Genomic DNA, 22099 nt, shown 5'->3' with positions numbered 1-22099 from the left:
ACCCTGAGGATTACCTTTTGAACCTGACGGCGGAAGCCGTCGTGACTGCCTAGAGACTGATGCCCCTGGCACAGAAGAAGGAGCTTTAAAAATGAAAATACATTTACTCCTTTTCTTAAATGGCAAAAGGGGTACTCTTTCCACTAGAATTTCTTTGGATGTATTATCCAAAACATCCCCAAATAGCTGAGACACTCAATCTGCCAGAGAAAAAAGTGGGTTTTTTTTTTAATAGAAATTCTAACTTTTTATCCGTGGGATCCCTAAGCATTTGAGCATTGTCTGCCGGACAAGTCAGACTCCTTTTTCCCCAGAGGATATAGTAGCGTTAATTGCTGGTATATCCCACTTTTAGTTTTTTTTTTTCCTCCATAGGATAAAGTGTGAAAAAACTTTTTAGGAGGGAAAATAATGATTAGCTACAATGAATGGACAGGAAAAGGCATGCACAGCTTGAGGAGGCTTTAGCGAACCCAAAGACTCAGTTAAGGGTACATAAATGTGGAGCAGACCATTCAGCAAGAAATTGGCTGCAGATGGTGTGGCATGAACCACCTCTGGGCCTGTCCCTGCAGAGCTGCAAAGAATTTCTGCTCCGGTGTGGTTCCTGTCCCCTAGATACACCAGCTGAAGCACTGCATGGCACCTTTTAGCCTGACTCATTGAATAGCCCTTTGAACGCTTAGGGGGTACATGAGGTTCATAGGACAATTCAGCAAAGGAGGGCATGGAGGAGGAGGGGGGTAGAGCTGACAAATCTTGCATGATCACCAGCTGTATGGAGATGTGGGGGCACAACACGCTGCAGCACTGAGCCCTGTCCTGCATCCTTCCGAGTTGCAAGCAGAGTTACCCAGAGTTACCTAGTGTGCTAATTGAGTTAGCACAGTAATATCCACTATATTGAAAGGAATTTTTCATTTTTATACTTTCACTTTAAGCATCAATAAATCACTGCTCATTTGAAAATCACGTGTTTGACAAAAGTTTTTTTAATTGATACATGTCCCCCAGGGCAGTACCCGAACCCCCATAACCATTGTATGCCCAATTACTTGAATAAACGCCTTCAAAATGGGCACTTTTGATTTTTCACGTTCAGGTCCCATAGACTTCAATGGGGTTCGTTATTCGGTTATGAACTTTGCCGATGTTCGAAAGTTCTGGTGCGAACCGAAAAGGGGGTCGTTTGACCCATCCCTAATAGTTACATATTGTAGATAGTATGTTAAAAAAAAAAAAAAAAACACAAGTTCATCCAGTTCAACCAATAGAAAGGAAAAAAAAAATACAATCCTATACCCATAGTTGATCCAGGGGAAGGCACTAAAATACCAATAAAGCATGATTCAATTTGCTCCAGCAGGAGAAAAAATAATTCCTTTCTGATCCCCCCAGAGGCAATCGGATATTCCCTATATCAACGTTACCTATAAATGTTAGTATCCAGTTATATTACGTGTATCTAGGAAAGAATGCGGTCCTGTCTTAAAACAATTTACTGAGCTGGCCAGAACCACCTCTTGAGTGAGTCTATTCCACATTTTCAAAGCACTTACTGTGAAGAAGCCTTTCCATATTTGGAGATGATATATTTTTTTCCTCCGGACATAAAGAGTGCCCACTTGTCTTTTGTGATTACCTTAAACCTCAACACCAAGTACACTATATGGACCACTTACGTACTTATACATGTCGATCATATTTCCCCTTAATTTCCTTTCCTCAAGAGGAAATAAATTCAGTTTCTCTAATTGTTCCTTATAGCTGAGCTCCTCCATGCCTCTGCCTTTGGTTGTCCTGCTCTGCACTTTCCCCTTTGTCCCAGTCAGTCATTGTGGACCAATGTCACTGAATCAAAAAGTAATGGGTAATCCAACAGTTTTAGGATTGTCATTAGAACTGGTTGTCACTTTCATCTATTCTAAAATTATAAGGAAATGTTTGCCTTTAGTTTTAGTAGTGGATTATTAGTATACTTACTTTTAAATGCTGGATATATAGGAACAACATTTGTAATGAGGAATGCATCATATCTGGCATCTGCAGAGGAACTCAATTCTAAAAATACAAAGGAAAAAATATAAGCTTTACATGCAAAAGCCATGTACGACATCTTAACATAAGATATTAACAAGATATAAAACAATCATCTCTCCTTAAAACACATCTCCATCCAAACATTTCTTCCAGTTTTGAATAGAGTGAGAAATGACTTACGGCTATTTATTGTCCCCATGGTGGAGCGTCCTCTAACTTATTTTTCCAGTGATTAGTTGCTCCACAGTACCTGCAGCTATATAGGTCAGTGAAGGTTTATTTTAAAGCTCATTTACTAATTTTGGGCTGACCACAGATTTACTGTGGAGTATGTTGGAGGGTTTAAAGTCAACCTTAACTCTATGTTAAACTTAACTTAACTTAAAAGTACTAGCAATATACACAGAGGTAAGCACAGCAGGGATTGGGGTAGTGTGTTATTTCACCTTTTCATTTTTCCTAAAAAGGTGAACTTACACTTAAAGAGGAGTTCCACACAAAAATGGAACTTCCACTTTTCGGAACCCTCCCCCCCTCCGGTGTCACATTTGGCACCTTTCAGGGGGGAGGGGGGTGCAGATACCTGTCTAAGACAGGTATTTGCACCCACTTCCGGCATAGACTCCCATGGGAGTCTACGCCACTTCCCGTTCCCACCGCGCTGTCTGCTGGGAACACACAGCTCCCAGGAGAGAGCGGGGACCACTTGGGATGCGCAGAGCGACTCGCGCATGCGCAGTAGGGAACCGGGAAGTGAAGCCGCAACGCTTCACTTCCTGATTCCCTCACCTAGGATGGCGGCGGCAGCTGCCGAGAACCGAGCGGGTTCTCGGTGTCCCCTGTCGACATCGCTGGACCCTGGAACAGGTAAGTGGCCGTGTATTAAAAGTCAGCAGCTGCAGTATTTGTAGCTGCTGGCTTTTAATATTTTTTTTTTTTTTGAGGTGTGGGTGGACCCCCGCTTTAAGTGAATTACTAGCAGATCAACTGGTATTGCTCTGTATTTGTAGGGTCTTTAAAAGCTTGTCTCCACTGGAGGCAAACAGGGCAATTTTTTAGTGTTTGAACCACCTCCTACAACCACAATAATCCTATTAAGTAGCCTAGTACAGACGGAGGTGGAAGTGTTGCGGCGGGCTGTGGAACTTACAAAAAAAAAGTGAAGTACACCATTCAAGAGTGACAACATAGGGCAACTTTTCAACTTCCCAACCTAAGGGCAGCCACATATGCTAAAAAAAAAAATATGCAAATGCTTTGTAAATGCAAGGTGTTAAATATGACCCTGCAGTGGAGACAAGCCCTATTAGGGATAAAATATGGGAAGGTGCACTGCAGTTTTTTCTATAATTATTTTGCCTTAATATATATACACTGCAGGGCTTGTTGGGATCAATCAGAAAAATTGGAGCAAAAATACATTTATGGCCTATAGTAGTCAATCAGAATTAACTTTTTCAGAGACTGTGATTGGTCTATTTGGTTAATTATAGAGCTATTGCTTTGGGTTTCTTACTTTAGTTTAAAGCCCTGACAGCAAGCCCGAACATGCTAGTGGATTCCAGTTAAAGTCTATCACACATTACCCCTATGATGAAATTTGTGTTTGTGCAAGCACAACATTTTACATTTCTTAATCAGCATGTAGCCTTTCACACAGAACTTCAGATAAAACTCAAGGTTGTCCAAGTTCTAACAGAGCAACACTGATACTAGCAATTATCATGCCGTGGTTTTTCCCCTTTTGCAAGCCACCAGTAACAAGTTAAAACACACAGATCAAGATGCAGCGATAAGACTCACGGGGTGGGAAGAGAAATCCATAGGACATCTGCTTGTCAGCTTTGTAAGCAGAACAGCTTTGGCTGTTGCCAGGAGAAATGCGTGGGTCGAGTCTTACACAATTCGAGAGATAGTCAGGGATGCCATTTACTTCTGCCTGAAAAGAAAGTCATATGATACGATGTTTCATATTAGTACTAGAGTTTATATACGGAGCAAAGTATAGACAAAATTTAAACATGCATTATAAAACAAATTGTTGGACATTGAATTAAAGTTTATTGGTTGCCAAGGGTTATGCTGGAGAGGTCTGAGACACTTTGGTGTATGAGGGCAATTGTGTAGCATTAGGTTACTTTAAAAGGGAGCTTGACCTGCCCCATAATGTCTCAAAGTTGACCTCCAGGCAAACAGCTAAATATGCAAAAATATGCACAAAACACAGAAGTAAAGTTTCACTAGTCAAAATATATACATTTCTGTGCATCCATTCCTGAGATTTGGACAGCCCTGCCACAAAGCACAACTAGGTGGATGACACCACTTAAAGTTAAGGAATATAGTGGTGTCCCTTTTTTCACCCACAGCTCTTGTGAGTGGACAACGAAAGAGCAGCTCAGCAGACCGATTTAAGGTCATACCCTTTCTCTTTCCTCTTATCAGCATGTTCCTTGTCAGCACTTTTGCCTGCAGCGATGCCTCTCTCTCTCCCCTTCTGAATGCTGTTATATAGGGGAATGCAAGAGGCAATTCAGGTACTTATGCTGGTTGCATTTTTACATTACATTTAAATGTGTATTAACAAATATCTAGCTACGTGAAGATGTGTCTTCATTATCAATCTAGACTTCAGCATTAAGGTGACAACAGTACCAAAGTGCAAGAACCTCCTGATACCTGGAGTCAAATCACTCTCCTTGTCTTTGTGGATCCCCCCTGGATGCCAAGACCCTGCTGTACATGAGGTCTTATTGGTGCAAGTCAAGCTTAAGCCCTTCCTCCTGTAATTTCACTGCCCAATGCTAGGAGACAAACACTGCCCACTGAAGCTCTGGCATTTGACAGTTGAATGACAAGGAGTCTGGTTTAGTTCCAGGAGAGGGGAACCAAAAAAAAAAAATCCACTTCTTTTCTTGTACTGACTACTCAAAATGAATTAAGCCTATCAATGTTCTTCACAAGGCATCATTAGATAGTAATTGTGAGAGGACATCCACAACTGAAAAACACAGAGAGCTGCGGGAGAGCACATAAAGATCCTCTTAACTGTACATAAACTGGAGAAGGTGGAAAATAGCTGGATGAAAGAAGGAGACATTGAAAAAGAGGCGATTAGCTGGTTGGCACAAGTGAACCTTGAAGAGGTGGGAATTAGCTGGATGGAAGAAGGGAACCTTGAAGAGGTGGGGATTAGCTAGATGGAAGAAGGGAACCTTGAAGAGGTGAGGATTAGATGGATAGAAGGGAACCTTAAAAAGGTCTGGATTAGGCTAAATAGAAGAAAGGAAACCTCAAAAAGGCCAAGATTGGCTAGTTCGTAGAAGAGAACTTTGAAGAGATGAAGATTAGCTAGCTAAAAGAAGGGAACCTTTAAGACGTTAGTATTAGCTGGATGGTGGAAGGGAACCTTGAAGAGGTGGAGATTAGGCTAGATGGAAAAAGGGTACCTTGAAGAGGTGGGGATTAGCAAGTTGGTAGAAGGAAACCTGGGGGATTTCTTCCTCCATATAGCTCAGTAGTTCCCAAACTTAGTCCTCAAGCATTCCGAACAAGTCATATTTCTGCTGTACACAAGTGCTTTAAATCAATCAATGTCAATGGCTTGACCTGTATGAGAGTTATTTTTTCTAACTAAAATTACAAAAAACATGGCCCTGTTGGGGGTACTTGAGAAAGGATGTTGGGAACCACGGAGCTAGGTGAAGGAAGGGAAACTAGAAGAGGTAGGGATTAGCTAAATGGGGGAAGGGAACCTTAAAAAGAGTTGGGCATTAGCTAGATGGGAGGAATAAACATAAAAAGGTTCATCAATAAAATAAAGCAGACCACGTCAACCACTGACTCCTTGGGTCTCTCAGGGACATCAGTGATAATATCTTCCTATTTCAGTTCTTTGCACTGTTCTTACATGCCTTGGAGAATCTTGCATTCTTCATAATACAAAATATATAAACATTCAACATGGAGACAAGGAGTCATTCTTAAAGGAAATCTGAGCTGAGAGAAAGATCAGGGCTGACCTCCTGCAATGCTAGCTGCTTGGCTGTTTCTGGCTGCAATACTATTTAGGATGCTGAGCAGGCAAGTCATACCTCCTGATCTTTATGTGCATCAGTGACTCAAAGTACAAAAGACACCTGATCAGCATTACTCTCAGCATCTCAGGCAACTGGCATTTTGAGAAGGAGAGGTTAGTAAAGGTTATCATGAAAGGCTAGTGACCAGTGTGCAGGCCTGGAGAGTCAAGCCAAGATCCAGCCATAGAAAGAATGGGTTAAATGAACCAACTTGAGCTTAAAGCAGAACTCCAGCCAAAACAAGACAAAAAAATGAACATCTCATTAACCACTTCCTGCCAAGCCGTGGCTTTCCTTTAATTGGGTCTCTATGCCCAAGGCGTAGAAGGATCAGTCGTTTTACATGACCACTGCGATTGGCTATCACAGTGGTCACATAATTGGGAGCTGGTCCTGCCAACCCCTGATCATTAGTGTGGGCCGAGAGCTATGTCTGTATGTCTGACAGCTCGGTTACTGTGCTGGAAGCACGCAGTGAGCACGCTCTAAGCACAGAAAGCTCTTCCACCAACACATGTGTTATGTGGATGGCAAAAGGTTATAAGATGCATTATTCACCTTTCAGAAATGTCCTCCACAGTGCTTTTTATCTGCCTTTAGATGTCCTCAGTTTCAGTGGCCAGTGTCTTTCAAATGCCCTTTTCTGAGCTAAGGCTGTTCTGGACCTGCCCCAGCCTGTGACTGGACAGTGAAAAGAGAAGCAGCACAGTGATGATCACATCTCTCGGTCACTCTGTGCTCTCCTCCTATTAACACGCTCTTCTCCCAGCCTGAACTCTGCTGTATAGGGACTGCAAGAGGCTGATACCAGGTCAAATAAAGGTTCTTACACTGCTGGTATTTAACAAAAAAAAACATTCCAGAATGTATCAATAAATACAAAGCTGCATTAGTTTGTGTCCTTTATATCTGCCTGGAATATAATATAAAACAACTTTTTTTTTGTTTTGGATAGCGGTGAGAAGTTAAAACCCCTGTCAGGTTTTTATTTTAGTACTGCAAGGGAAATTCACTGTAATTGCTCTAGTTACCATTGTTATCAGGACTAAAAGTGAGCGAGAACTAAAAATTTTGAGAACAGGAATAAAAGGAGAAACCTTCCAATGAGGTCACTTGTTCCGAGGACAGCTGTTTAAAGCTGGCAATACACCGATAGATTCTCAAAGAAACATTTCAGTTTCTGGATCTGCATAGCATTTTTTTCGGTTTGAACTGGATTGACATGTGCCTTTTTTCAACCAGACTAACTATGTAACTATGTTTGTATGAACATTCGACGCGTTGACGAATGCCGTTCGAAAGCATTTCAAAATGTAGTTTCTTTTCGAAATTCAATTTTGGAATGAATGGACTTTCCCAAATGAAAACCACATACACAGAAATTTGTTAAATTAAAGAAAAAATATCATTCTGCTCCTCTGAATTTTTCTGCGATTGTGGTAAAAGAAAAAAAAAGAAAAAAATATGATCGTTGATTTGACCCCCATTATTAAAAACATGGAATAAACGTTCCTAACGAAACATTTCAAACAAAATTCTGCTAATGTATGGCCAGCTTAAGAGGGTGTCACTTATTTTAATTTCCTGTTGTGTTTGCAAGACAGAAAGACATCTACCCAACATGGAGAACAAAAAATAAAACTGGCAAGGGTTTGGTAACCTTTCCTGACTTCAACCAAAAAAACTTAAAAAAAAAAAATAAAAAAAAGAAGAGAAAAAGAAAAAAAAAATATCAGTGTAATATGAACAATATACATGTAGATGTGCTTCCCAATACAAACTACTGATTCTACTAAATACTTATGCAAGTCAATTTTTTTACATTATTTTGGGAACGTATGCCTTTGGCTTGGATTGTACTCCAAACGTCAGTAAATGTTCTTTACACCTGCATTTCTTTGTCTATTATAAGTGTGACTTTTGTTTTATATAAATTAAAAAAAAAAAAAAAAAAAAGAACAAAAACACACAGTGGCTAAGTGGTTAGCACTTACGCCTAGCAGCACTAGGGTTGCTGGTTCGATTCCCAACCACAGCACTACCTGCCTGGAGTCTGCATGTTAACCACTTCAGCCCCGGAAGGATTTACCCAAACAAAATTGATGCTCTTTTGTTCCCCACCAATAGAGCTTTCTTTTGGTCGTATTTGATCACCTCTGTGGTTTTGATTTTTTGCGCTATAAACAAAAAAAGAGCGACAATTTTGAAAAGCACAATATTTTTTACTATTTGCTATAATAAATATCCCCAATTTAAAACAAAACAAAAAACAAAATGTCTTCCTCAGTTTAGGCCAATATGTAATATTCTACATATTTCTGGTAGAAAAAAAAATAAAAATCGGAATAAGCGTATATTGATTGGTTTGCGCAAAAGTTATAGCATCTACAAAATTTTTTTACTTTCTGTTATAATACATATCAAAAAAAATAAAAAAAATGTATTTATCAGTTTAGGCCGTTATATATTCTTCTACATATTTTTGGTAAAAAAAAAAAAAAAAAAAGCAATAGGCGTATATTGATTGGTTTGTGCAAAAGTTATTGCATCTACAAACTATGGGATAGATTTAGGGACTATCATTTTTTAAAAATTATTTTTACTGGTAATGGCGGCGATCTACAATTTTTAGCGGGACTGCGACATTGCGGCGGACAAATCTGATCCCAAATGACACTTTTTGGGAACCAGTGACATGATTACATTGATCAGTGCTATAAAAATGCACTGATCAATGTATAAATGACACTGGCAGTGAAGGGGTTAACACTAGGGGGCGATTAAGTGTTCCCTGGGTGTGTTCTAACTGTAGGGGGGGGTGAGCTGCCAGGGACATGACAGATCACTGTTCCCGATCACTGGGAACAGCAGATCTCTGACAGGTCATCTGGCAGAACGGGGGATCCGCCTTGTTTACACAGGCAGATCCCCGTTCTGCCTCTGTACACCGTGATCGCGGGTCACCGGCGGACATAGAGTCCGCCGGACCGCGCGCCGGTTATCTCCCGTGCATGGACCGCTGTACAGCTACGGCAGTTTGCGCAGGAGAGCCGACCTGCCGCAGTAGAATGACGCCGGCTGGTTGGTAAGCAGTTAATTGGCTCCTGTCTAAATTGGCCCTAGTATATGTATGAATGTGAGTTAAGGACCTTCGATTGTAAGCTCCTTGGGGGCAGGAAATGATCTGAATGTATAATAAATATGTATTGCGGCTGTGTAAATTGAATATATAAAGTACCTGAATTAAATAAAGTAAAAAAAGGGTTTTGGCTTTAGATTTAGGCTAAATATCCATTTTGGGTGAACTGACCCTTTAACCTTTAGAAGAACCCGCAGAAAGGATTATGTGGGTAAGAGGGCAGATTCCTTGACTGGTGAACTTTACAGGCAGATACACGGATAGCACCACAACACCCAGATAGAGATCACATAAACATTAGGCAAGCCTTGTTAAATAGGTCTTGACATGTCTGGCTTCCTGGGAAATCCCTCACAACACCTGGCCACTTCATTGCAACAATTTCTCAAATGTTTCGAGCTGTTCTCTGGGGACAGGAAAGAACATTACCAGTGATTTGTTTCTCCACAATGAATTCCTTTCAGTTTGTTTGGAATTCACTGAACATGTCCGAGCTGTGGTTGGCCAATGCTGCAGTCTACCACGACTGGCACTGGCTGTGACAGGCGGGGAGAGGGAGGGATGGCACCAGAAAAGGCTCCTGAAATTGCAGACTGCAAAGCTAAACTGGGCGTATGAATTGCGTAACCACTTCAGCCCCGGAAGGATTTACCCCTGTAATGACCAGGACATTTTTTGCGATACGGCACTGCGTCCATTTAACAATTGTGCGGTCGTGCCACGCTGTGCCACGCTGTACCCAAACAAAATTGATGTCTTTTTTTTCCCCATAAATAGAGCTTTCTTTTGGTGGTATTTGATCACCTCTGCGGTTTTTATTTTTTGCGCTATAAACAAAAAAATATCAACAATTAAAAAAAAACAAAAACAAAAATAATATATTTTTTACTTATTGCTATAACAAATTTCCTAAAAAATACTTGATTGGTTTGCGCAAAAGTTATAGCGTCTACAAAATAGGGGATATATTTATGGCATTTTTTTAATGAATTTTTTTTTTTTTTTTACTAGTAATGGCGGTGATCTGCGATTTTTAGCAGGACTGAGGCATTGCGGCGGACACTTTTGACACTTTTTTGGGACCATTGACATTATTACAGTGATCCGAGCTAAAAACAGCCACTGATTACTGTATAAATGACATTGGCAGGGAAGGGGTTAACACTAGGGGTCGATCAAGGGGTTACGTGTCCCCTAGAGAGGGGTTTCTAACTATGGGGGGAGTGGACTGCCTGGGAGTAGAGAGAGATCGCTGTTCCTGATCACCAGGAACAGACGATCGCTCTCTACTCCTCTGACAGAACGGGGATCTGTTTACATCGACAGATCCCCGTTCCTACTCTCTGAGGAGCGATCGCGGGTGGTCAGTGGGCATCGCGGCCGCGGCTGCTCTATCCTGGTTCTTTACCTATCACAGCGCTCCTTCAGTGTCACCTACAACTCTGTCTCTTCCTCTCCATTGCCCCTTTCTGTGGGGGTCCCCCAAGGCTCTGTTCTTGGACCCGTTCTCTTCTCTATCTACACCTCCTCCCTTGGTCACTTGATAACCGCCCACGGCTTCCAATACCACTTATACGCTGATGACACCCAAATCTATCTGTCTACTCCTCACCTCACTCCTTCAGTCTCCTCTCACATTACTAACTTACAGACATATCAGCATGGATGTCGCACCACGTCCTTAAACAAAACCTCTCTAAAACTGAGCTATTAATATTCCCCCCCCCGCCCGTGCCCCCCTTCATGACTTTTCCATCAAAATCAACAATGCAACCATCAGCCCCTCCCCTCACGCCAGGGTACTAGGTGTAATCCTAGACTCCGACTTGTCATTTCAGCCCCAAGTCCAATCGTTGTCAAAAGTTTGTAGAATTCACCTCCGTAACATCTCTAAAATTCACCCCTTTTTAACAAATGAAACCACCAAGCTCCTCATTCACTCCCTTGTTATCTCTCGCCTTGACTATTGCAACTCCCTTCTCATTGGCCTCTCCATAGGCTATCCCCTCTTCAGTCTATCATGAATGCTGCTGCCAGACTTATCCACCTTACCAACCGCTCAATGTCTGCCAACCCTCTACTTCAATCCCTACACTGGCTCCCAATCACCCAGAGAATTCAAAATACTAACCACAACATACAAAGCCATTCCCAACTCTGCCCCAAGCTACATCACTAATCTTGTCTCCAAATATCATCCAAATTGTCCTCTCCGCTCTTCTCAAGACCTCCTACTCTCAAGCTCTCTCGTCTCCTCCTCCCATGCTAGTCTTCCAGGATTTCTCCAGAGCCTCTCCCATCCTCTGGAACTCGCTACCTCCACCTGTCCGGCTATCCCCGACTCTTGCTACCTTCAGGTGATCCCTGAAAACTCATCTCTTCAGGAAAGTCTATCATGTTTCCAACTAATCTCCTACCACTTCCATCAGCTCATTCCCCACAGTTACAACCTTTTGTACCACCTGCCCCACCCTATTAGATTGTAAGTTCTTCTGAGCAGGGCCCTCTTAATCCTCCTGTATTTTATTGTATTACAACTGTATTGTTTCCCTTTTCTACATTGTAAAGCGCTTTGTAAACTGTTGGCATTATATAAATCCTGAATAATAATAGAAATAATAATAATCCAGCTCTGAAATGCACCAAGCTTTTTCATACAGCCTGTCCTGGCAGGAGATCTGATTTTTCTGCTACAATGTAGTAACACTTACAAATCTCCCCTCCACCCCCACCATGTGATTGGACAGTGAAAGGAGAAGCAGGCAAATTGGCTCATCTCTGTCACTCTGCTCTCTCCTTACTATCAGCATGTTTTTTTGCACTGCAGCACAATCAACTAGATCCTTATGCTGCTTCTCCCTCTCCCAGTTTGAGCTCTGCTGCACTGGGACTACAAGAGGTTGGTACCAAGCCAAGTTCTCACATTTGAGCGCAAAATTGGAAAAACACTTTAAAGTGGTTGTAAAACTTTGGCATGAAATCTGAACAAAACACTTATTTCTATAGTGTTTACTTGCTTATCTCCAAAGCACCAAGTGTCATTTCCATCTGTTGCTTCCTTCCTTTGCTATCAGCATCAGTCACTTCTGACAAGTTTTCCTGACACCAAGAGAAAAATGGTGACAGGGGAGGGATCTCCACTTGATTGACAGCCCCAGCTCTGTTCCTGTGTGAAGGAGCTATGTCCCTTCCCTCCAATCAGAGCTCTTGTACAGTGTGTAACTACAGATACCTGCCCCCTGCTTTGTGAGCCTGTGAAAAATCCTTTTCATCTGAGTTTTACAAGGATGTAAAGGACAAATGGCTGCAAATAAACAGGTACAACTTATGTAGGATATGTTTCATCTCTGTGCATCACCAGAGGCCAGTCACTTCACTGGGTATATGTGAGGGTTTACAATCAAAGTGGAACTTCACTCTCTCAATAAGCATTGACTATCTTTATTTATTTATTTATTTCAGGTACTTATATAGCGCCGTCAATTTACGCAGAGCTTTACATATACATTATACATTCACATCAGTCCCTACACCCTCAAGGAGCTTACAATCTAAGGTCCCTAACTCACATTCATACATACTAGGGCCAATTTAGACAGGATCCAATTAACCTACCAGCATGTCTTTGGAGTGTGAGAGGAAACCGGAGTACCCGGAGGAAATCCACGCAGACACAGGGAGAACATGCAAACTCCAGGCAGGTAGTGTCGTGGTCGGGATTCGAACCAGCAACCCTTCTTACTGCTCGGCGAGAGTGCTACCCACTACACCACTGTGCCGCCCGATCTTTAATCCTTATGCTGCTAGCATTAGTAAGTGGATAAATAAGTATATCGTATTTGCGTGTTGTAAACCTTTGTGTTCACATTTCTTCAGTTACTTCCTGCTTTCTTTGCCTGGGCAAACAAAGTCATACATCCCAGAAGTCTTTAAGAGGGGAGGAGAGGCTTTCTCATCTTAGCACACCCTGCATGCCTGAGCTAAGGGAAGATGGATTCCAAGATGTAAATGGTACATGAATCGTCTGCCCTTACTCAAGATGGCCACAGCCAGAAATGCTAGGGGGGGGGGGTTCAAAAGGATTTCTTAGCAAAATAAAGCATGGAAACATTGATGGATGCGCAAGTTTGCTTTGAATATTAAAAATGAATTACAGTGCCTTGAAAAAGTATTCATAACCCTTGAAATGTTCCACAATTTTCCATGTTATAACCAAAAAGTATTTTGGAAAAAGGGATATGAATTGGATTTGGCCATTAAATGGTCTCCTCCAGAGAAATAACAAACATGTTAACAATGAATTATTTATTGAAAAATAGAAAAAAAAACAAAGACATACAACATAAAAATAGGGGAATGACTTACTGTACATACCCCTATGTATAAACACAATGGTGTGTATATAAACATGTCAAACAGAGATGTTACATTAGCCGAATGTATTTTTTATTGGGATTTTATGTGATAGACAAACACAAAGTGGCACATAATTGTGAAGTGGAAGGCCAGATTGGATTGAGAGAATTTGTAGGCCAAGTCAACACTTCATAATCATTGTTGTGTTCCTCAAGCCATTTTTGAATTCATCAGACCAGGCCACCGTCATCTCTGTGGTCCAGTCCTGATGCTCACGTGCCCATTATAGGTGCTTTTGGCTGTGGACATGGATCAGCATGGGAACTCTGTGGCTTCACATACACAACACACTGTGATGCACTGTGTGTTCTGACACCTATCAGAACCAGTGTTAACCTCTTCATCAATTTGACCTACGGTAGCTCCTCTATTGGGTCAGACTAAATAGACCAGCCTTTGCATCCCATGTGCATCAATGAGCCTTGGCTGACCATGCCCCTGTCAACGGTTCACTGTATTTTCTTCCTTAGAACCTACCAAAAGTGGTCCAACCACTGCAGACCAGGAACATCCCACAAGAGCTGCAGTTTTGGAGTTGCTCTGACCCAGTTAACTAGCCATCACAATTTGGACCTTGTAAAAGTCGCTCATATCCTTATGCTTGTCCATTTTTTCTGCTTTCAACATATCAACTTTATAAACAACATGCTCAGTTACTGCCTGATATATCCCACCCACTTTCAGATGCAAAAGTAATCAGATCATCAATGTCATTCACTTGTCAGTGGTCCTAACGTTATGGCTGATCGATGCTTAGTATGTGGTAAGGTCACTGCCAAACATGCATCACTTTTGTACATTCTAAAATAAAATATTAAAATTCAAACCACTGTTATGGCCATCAAACAAAATTCTGAAGGGCTTTCCAATGAAATTTGTCAAGTCAATAAAAATAATATTACATGTTCTGACGAATTACCTTAAAACAAAATTTTCCCCATGTATGACTAGCCCAAGTCTTGCTCTCCTTTAAACTCCAATACTTGGAATAAAAATACAAATTTTACTAAAACCAAAAACAACTGGAGTCTGGAGCAGCTGTGCATGCCAACCAATCAGTAATTCTGTCTTTGTTGAGGGAAAAAAAAATCCCCTCTTGGTGATCTATACTGAATGCAAGAATTTTACCAAAATTTGACTGATTGATGGACTTACTGATTCTGAATGGAAGTTCATTATAATTAGCTGGTGCACTCTGTGTTCTGATGAAAAAAGTTGCAGTGGCTGCATCCCTTTTTAAACATTTAACCCTTGGGGAGCATCTCACCAAAAATGAAATTTCTTTTGCAGAGGATTCTCAAAATCTGACTTGTATCTTAGTGCAGACTTCTGGGAAGACCAGTGAGCCAATCACACAAGCAGGAAATTATATTTTTGGAGGCGTTATGGTCAATGCCAGGGGGTAGGCAACCTCGGCACTCCTGCTGTGGTAAAGCTACAAATCCCATCATGCCTCTACCTTTTGGAAACATGCCTATGGCTGGAGTCTTACAGTGTCTTATGGGAATATATGGTAGTTTCTCCACAGCTGGAGTGCCAAGGTTGCCCACCACTGGTATATGCTAGAGATTACATTTTTATTTTGTTGGGGTTTTTTTGCTATGAAAGTGGATTTATCCTTTAACTGAACAAGCTGATTGGTTATTATGCCCAGCTGCTCCAGATTCTGTTCACTCCCGTTTAAGCAAATCGCCCCACCAAGAGACTACCCTGGAAATGCACTGACCTGTTTTGAGAGGGTGTACGACGTCCAAAGTGGCATCATCAAGCTCTCGCTGTAACCACTTACGAAATCACTGTGATGCAATATGCTGTACTTGGTCTTAAATAACACAGCTGGTCTCCCATAGAGGGGGGTTTTCTCTGTAAGAGATATAATAAAACAATGGGTCATACAGCTTGCCTTGCCATAAACCAAACCCAACAAAAGCAGCTAAGAATGTTGGAAGAATGGTCACATTCAGTATATCTGATCACAAAACAAATAATTGTTTGTTGTTCCTCGTACCAATAGACTATAACATTATGGTTTGCAGTCACCACTAACTAAAATAATTATTTGGTCAATAAATGTGTCTACAGGTATCTTTCAACTCATTTGCAAAAAAATTTACACCACCAATTATTACTACTTCTTATGATCTCATCCAAGAAGAGACAGAACTAATGCTGTAATGCTTTTTATAGAAAAAACTGTGCCAAAATGAACACAAAATCTTCTCAAATAGAAAGTCTGGAAAATTTACCCTGTCATATACAGTACATATAAGCATAGACATCAAAAAGTAAGAACTTGGACATCCAATGTGACAGCTGCTATAGGGAAATGATAGCAAATATAGAAATGAAAATAGTCTAAAAATTGGACCAAATACATAAGTAGAGGGCTAAATCAGTCGTCCAGCACCAAAATACTGCCCAAACAAAATGGAAGGGATTTTGTTGAACTGAAGACAAAGATTTTTTTATTTATTTTTTAACAAAAGTTACATTTCTTATAGCAGTATTTATAAAAAATACTTGCACCATTTTGGTTTACTTAAAACTGAATACAAAAAAACTGAATACAATAATTACTATTACCATACAACAATGATCCTTAAAGTGCAAACCCAAACAACAAATCTCTTATTTGCTCTCTTTTGATCTGTTAATAATATCATTGAAGGTGTTTTGTTATAGATAGAGTACAGTCAGAGTGCACTGTCATCCTAGCACAGGAAGTGTGTAAGGACTACACAACACATTTATCTCTGCTTGTCTTCATAAACATTGGGGGGGGGGGGGGGGGGTTGCTGGCAGGATCACCAGAAGAAAATAAAGGGGAAAACAATATGTAAAATTTTTGTTCTAGGGTTTAGATTCGCTATACAGCTCTGCCCAAATGCGTCAACCCTTAAAAAGGCAAATGGTGTCAGTCTCTCCTGATGAAATCACCACGGTGTACGCTTAACCTTAAAGTGTTACTAAACCCAGGAGCCTGCATTCACTATATCCGACTCCCACCATACACAGAACATGGAAATGCAATAGTTCTAGTAAATATAAACTGCTAAATACATTTTTTCATCAGCAGTTAGAGCAGTCTTGTGACCTCTATCAGTGTCTGGTTAAAGCTTGTAGGAGGAGTTTTCATTCTCATCTGACTGTCCTATCCGACTGCAGGACCCCTGAGCCTCTGTCTGGACAGTGCTGATTGGCCCTGCGCTGATCACATGCACACTCCCAAGAAAAAAAAAAAATGTTCTAGCAAAACACACAAAACTGAGCATGTGCAGCTTGTCCCCTAGCCTCTGTTCTATCAGCAGATAGAATGAGGACGATGAAAAAAGGGGAGGAACGGAGAAGACAGGATCAAACAGAATTTTTACACAATGCACAGGATGAATCCCTTAGGTTCCACAATGATTATAACAAGCATGCTTTACTGCATATACAGACTGATTTTACTGTTGTGGGTTTAGTAACATTTTGATTTCAGAGTTCAGCCACAAGTGCATGACACCTTCATCATGGCTTTGAAGTCTTTGAGACATAGAAGAAGCTGGTTGAACATTCAACCCACTGTTGACAACCTAGTACAAAGATATCAGTTTTTGGTGAAGCTAACTTTTAATCTATAAACCTGTTGTGCCGTGTGTTATGCAAATGATGCATTCCATTAACATATATGGGAAACTTTGCTTTTCCAAGTGGACAGCCACTATTGTTTTTTCTTTGCAAGCCAGGCAGCAATGTTAATTATAACATGAATGGTTTCTTTGTGAAGATAAAAGGATGAAGTATTCTTTTAATTTTCTGTCTCAGTGAAAATGGTCAACAGGAAAAATAGAGACACAAATTTTTCCAGCCGGTACACAGGTCACAGTAAAAAAAAAAACTTGATAAAGGGTCTAAAGCTGGCCATATACTGGTAGAATTTTAAAAAAATTCTAATTATTAGTGGGATCAAATGAACATTCATTTTCAGCTGATATTCGAAATATCACATTTCTAACAGTGAATGTGGTTTTCATTTAGTCCATTCACTCCAAAATCAAGCGTTAAAAGAAAGTACTTTTGAACAACATTCATCAAGCCATCAAATGTACTGATGAGAATGTTCGTACAAATATTAAATCTAAAGCCTCGTACATACGATCAGATTTTCCGACGGGAATTGTGTGTTGACAGACTGTTCGCCTAAAATCCGTCCGTTTGTGCGCTCCATCCATCCAAGTCCAAAGTATAAACAAGAATGCTCGGATTCAATGTCCACCAAACCCAACATTAGCAGAAGGTGCCCAAAGGGTGGCGCTAAAGAGCTGAAAACTGACATAGTACGTCAGTACGTTCGTGTTTGTTGGCCGGCAATTGTGTGCCGTTTGTATGCAAGACAAGTTCATGGCCAACGCCCTTTGGACAAAAGTCTGACGCATTGTCTGCGGAAAATCCGATCGTGTGTACAAGGCTTAAGTGTATGGCCAGCTCTACTCTTTTCTACTCTATCGATAAGTAAAAACCCTCAACGTAACAGGACTTTTCTTCTTGTAAATTATATAGTTTTCAAACCAATACATGTATTTTGTGGAAAACTAGAATTCCATAAGCTATTCAAAGCCATGAAAAAGAACATCTTTAACTGACACATGAAATAAACATTTTAGAATCACACAGATATAAAAAAACTGACAGATTGGCTGACAGCAAGGAAATATAATGAAAAAAAAACCTAAACAGATTGTGGTTGCACCAGGCCATGTGCTAGTGTATGAATCATTTTCAAATTTCATATTCTATACAGATCTTAATAATTGTAATTTAAATGTTAATTCAAAGCTAGCAGTATAAAAGCATGAGGTTTGGAAGGGTAAAAGAAAATCAAATAGATACATTTAAATATTAAGGGCACATTGTTAAGTGTAGATGGAATGGAATGACTGGAGGATAGTTCATTTGGACAATGGAGGTATTCCATATCTCCCAAAATGAGAACAAAGACTTTTGTTTTATTAACCTTGACTACGCAGAGTATTTCATTAAGAGCTTAAAAATCATATCTAAACAATCAGTTAATATAAAAATTGAGGCAAATTAGGTTTTATGTAAATGTTGACTTTTCCTTAAAAAACATTAAACTTGTCCCACCTTTCATGAGTATGTCCATCATATTATAAAAGTGGAACTAAACAGTTTGTGGATGTGGGGGCAGTAAAGACACCGAGTTCTATTGCAGATAAGCTCAGAACTTGTATTGCAGAAAATGCCAACTACAAACAACCCTAGCGGGAGAGCGCCACTTAGGGTAACACTTATAATTCAGTTCTTGGCAGAGAGGCACCAGGTCAAGATGCACCGATAGTGTGTCTTCAGAGGGTGGAATGTGGCCTGGCCGGTCCTGTTGCAAAAGGGAAACTACAGTACAGAATTACGAGTCCCTACTCGCCTGGAACCTTTCCCTGCCGCTATTACTTTCCCTACTCTAGCCACTTTGCAAAATGCACGCCAAAACCTTGGGAAAGGGACTTAAAGACTCTGCTGACCCAAAGATGGGTCACCTGGATGCAGCGTAGCCAACCCAAATGCTGCCTCCAGGAACCAGGAAACCACAGAGAAACCGTTTCTCTTGACTTTCTCTCCAGGTTGTGATACTGCTCTGGTCGAGCACCACCTACAGTGGAGGAAGCAGATTGCACCTGCCTACAAGTTATGTTCAAGGCATGCCGTGAATGAGAACTATCGCACACACTTGTGCTCTCTACCATACGGTCAAGAAATGGCTGGTGTCAAAACTAATCACATGTGCAGCACCATGGCAACTGCAGATCATACAGAAGTTAAGATGGAGGCTTCCTTGGCTGTAAAGGAGGGGAGGGTTTAGTTCCGCTTTAAGACCAACATGAAGACTTGGTAGGCAGGATCAAGAACAAATTTTACGGAATAGTTGAGAATTAAATATAAAACTTCTGCCAATTATAATTGAGGATCTTCTGAATGTTTTTGGCACGTAGCTTTCACTTAAGTTTACCACTGATTTTTAATTTGAGGAGAGAGATGGAGTCCAATACCAATCCTTCACAGTACTTTTTTCGGTAAAAGATAGGTGATCTGGGACATCCAAACAAACCCAGCAGAAAGCCAACATGTTTCAACTAAAGCCTTAATCAAGCTAGGATTAAGGCTTCAGCTGAAACGCATTAGTGTTCTGCTGGGTTTGTTTGGATGTCCCATATCACTTATCTTTTTACCAAATAAAGTAGTGTGAGGGGCTGTTATGTGACTCCAACTCTCTCCTCAAATTTAAGCTTACGAAGTGTACAAGAACCAGAACTATTGAGGCTGATATCCCTGGTGGTCATACTGGTGTGGAAAAGGAGATACTCTTGTGATATTTTTAGGTCTGATTTTTTTTCTTCACATTGTATCAAGTTTGACCTGCATACCATATGATCCTGGCTATCACAGATGTATGTTTCTATGGCAGCTGGTATGCTGAAGGGACAGATACAGGAAATAATGAGATAACTCAAGATAGAAAACCATTGCTAAACCCCAGTGATATCACTAGCAACTTTCTCTCTGCAACAATATCTCTTCTCTTAGAGAAGAGGGTAAAACTTAAAGGATGCAAGGGAAAGTCTCCCCAACAGGGATATAGACAGCAGTATTGCCATGGTATGAGAAAGACAGAAAACAGAACATTCAAGAAGCTAAAAAAGGACAAAACTTTTGAAGTGCATGAAATCCTTCATCAAAAAGTACAATGGCTATATCCCCTTTCTTAACAGAACCAAGGTCAATGACTCCAGCCTAGTGTGCTTTAGGAGCACCATAGATATGATAGAACTATGCTCCATCGGTTAGAGTCTAAATGAAGGACAGTAATGTAGTACTATTACATGTGATCCAAATGTTGAAAAATTAATAAACGGTGTTAGGGGTGTTTAAGAGCTGGACAGCCATCAATATGTCCTGCTTCAAAGGCTCACCAGCTCCACTCGTCATTGGCATTCCCGAGGACTCCTGCTGGTGTTCCCACGAAGAAGTACTTAAAGTTGCATCTTCTGAGCTGCCACTTAACCTTTCTAAGAGCGCAGACCCTGCAATGCCATCCTCAGTGTGCAAGCCTTTTATTGTTGAGAGAAATATAATATAATGATTCTTTATTTATCTACCACTTTGACATACACAAAAGACACAGATGGACAGACACAAAGATTTTCCTATTCCCCAGTCTCAGGACAGACGACGTGAGTCATGATTTACCAGATGTGGCAGTTTTCAGTCCAGCTTTCTCTCTCAGCTGGTTTCTAACTTGCACCTCTGGAAAATTGCCCTTCTAGATGTAATTTTACAAGAGCAGGTGAAATCTACACAAGTAATAGATCGACAAACCTGTGTTCCTTGGTAGCACCTCCTTAATTTCATTGCTAAGCTCGTCTACTGCCACATCTGTTAATACAAACAAATACAAGCATTACTGCAGCTTTTGACGACAAATCCCTGTGAGCTTCAATCAATGTTCATCTTAAAGGATAACTAAACCCAAGAACAAAAATGTAATGCTTTTAAGATTGCCATTTCTTCAATGTGGTTGCTACATTCGTTTTCTTTTTTTAGGTTAAGAACATTTAGCAAATACACAAAACACCGGTGGATCTTGTCAGAAATGCCATGTATTTCTCACTTTCTGTCAGCGAAAAAGTAGTGTAAACTACTAGTCCTATCAGTTTCCCATGTATTGCAGATGAACAAAGGTGGACGTGTTTGTATGATAACCATGGCTGCTGCAATAATTACAACAGTGGAGTGGAGTGCAACAGTGGAGGTGTGAGCATAGTCAAAAAGGAACAAGGAGTGCGCCATTCGCTGGAATACCAGGTAAAAATAAAGATCCCGAACAAAATAAACTAATACAGCCACTTGACCTAAGGAGTGCTAAACGATAGATTGATTTTCAGTTTTTGGTTTTAGTTATGCTTTAATAAATCATTGGAAGGCAGAATGTGGCAATACTACTAGGTTTAGCACTTTGACCAAATCGTGACGTCGTGATCCTAAAATTACTGTTAATCGTGTTTTGTCTACCAAAGTGAGAGTTGGATTTTTCTATCACTCATGAAAGCCAAACCATGTTCTTTTTTTGCTTTATTTTCAACAGCAGTAAGGATTAATAAAAGGAAGAGCAGAAATCTATTTAGTTTATCTGATAAAGTAATGGTAGTAATATCTGGGCTGCATTAAATGTGACCTAGATCATGTTTTTTTGCACAACCATAGCCTTATATGTATTTTACGTTTTCTTGAAATAAAAAAATTCTGATTGTTTTTCTCTTGCAAATTTTTAAAAGTGAGTGAAATTTGAAAAGCGAAGAAACCCAAGTGCAGCCTACAGGCCTCTCTTAAAGGCTTTGTTAACCCATATAACGTAAACTCTGCCAGACTC

At 40.5% G+C, this 22099-nt stretch overlaps 1 protein-coding gene across 12 annotated transcripts in view; it reads right to left on the bottom strand.

Moving 5' to 3' along the window:
• The window catches only part of ENPP2 (ectonucleotide pyrophosphatase/phosphodiesterase 2), a 226400-nt gene that overhangs the window by 51284 nt on the left and 153017 nt on the right, over nucleotides 1–22099 (bottom strand). For 6 of the 12 annotated variants that reach the window (XM_073632184.1, XM_073632183.1, XM_073632186.1 and 3 more), the window contains 5 exons: nucleotides 21049–21105; nucleotides 20643–20780; nucleotides 15401–15537; nucleotides 3844–3979; nucleotides 1984–2061 (listed from right to left, as the gene is read on the bottom strand). In XM_073632184.1, coding sequence (XP_073488285.1) covers nucleotides 1984–2061; nucleotides 3844–3979; nucleotides 15401–15537; nucleotides 20643–20780; nucleotides 21049–21105 — 546 coding nt within the window. The remainder of the gene's footprint in view (nucleotides 1–1983; nucleotides 2062–3843; nucleotides 3980–15400; nucleotides 15538–20642; nucleotides 20781–21048; nucleotides 21106–22099) is intronic. The other 6 variants (XM_073632187.1, XM_073632189.1, XM_073632191.1 and 3 more) reach the window with 2 other exon arrangements.

This window comes from Aquarana catesbeiana, linkage group LG05 (genome assembly GCF_042186555.1).
Source record: "Aquarana catesbeiana isolate 2022-GZ linkage group LG05, ASM4218655v1, whole genome shotgun sequence".
NCBI lineage: Eukaryota > Metazoa > Chordata > Amphibia > Anura > Ranidae > Aquarana > Aquarana catesbeiana.
The sequence above is the reverse complement of the archived record's forward strand: the minus strand, read 5'-3'. Positions and strand labels throughout refer to the sequence as shown.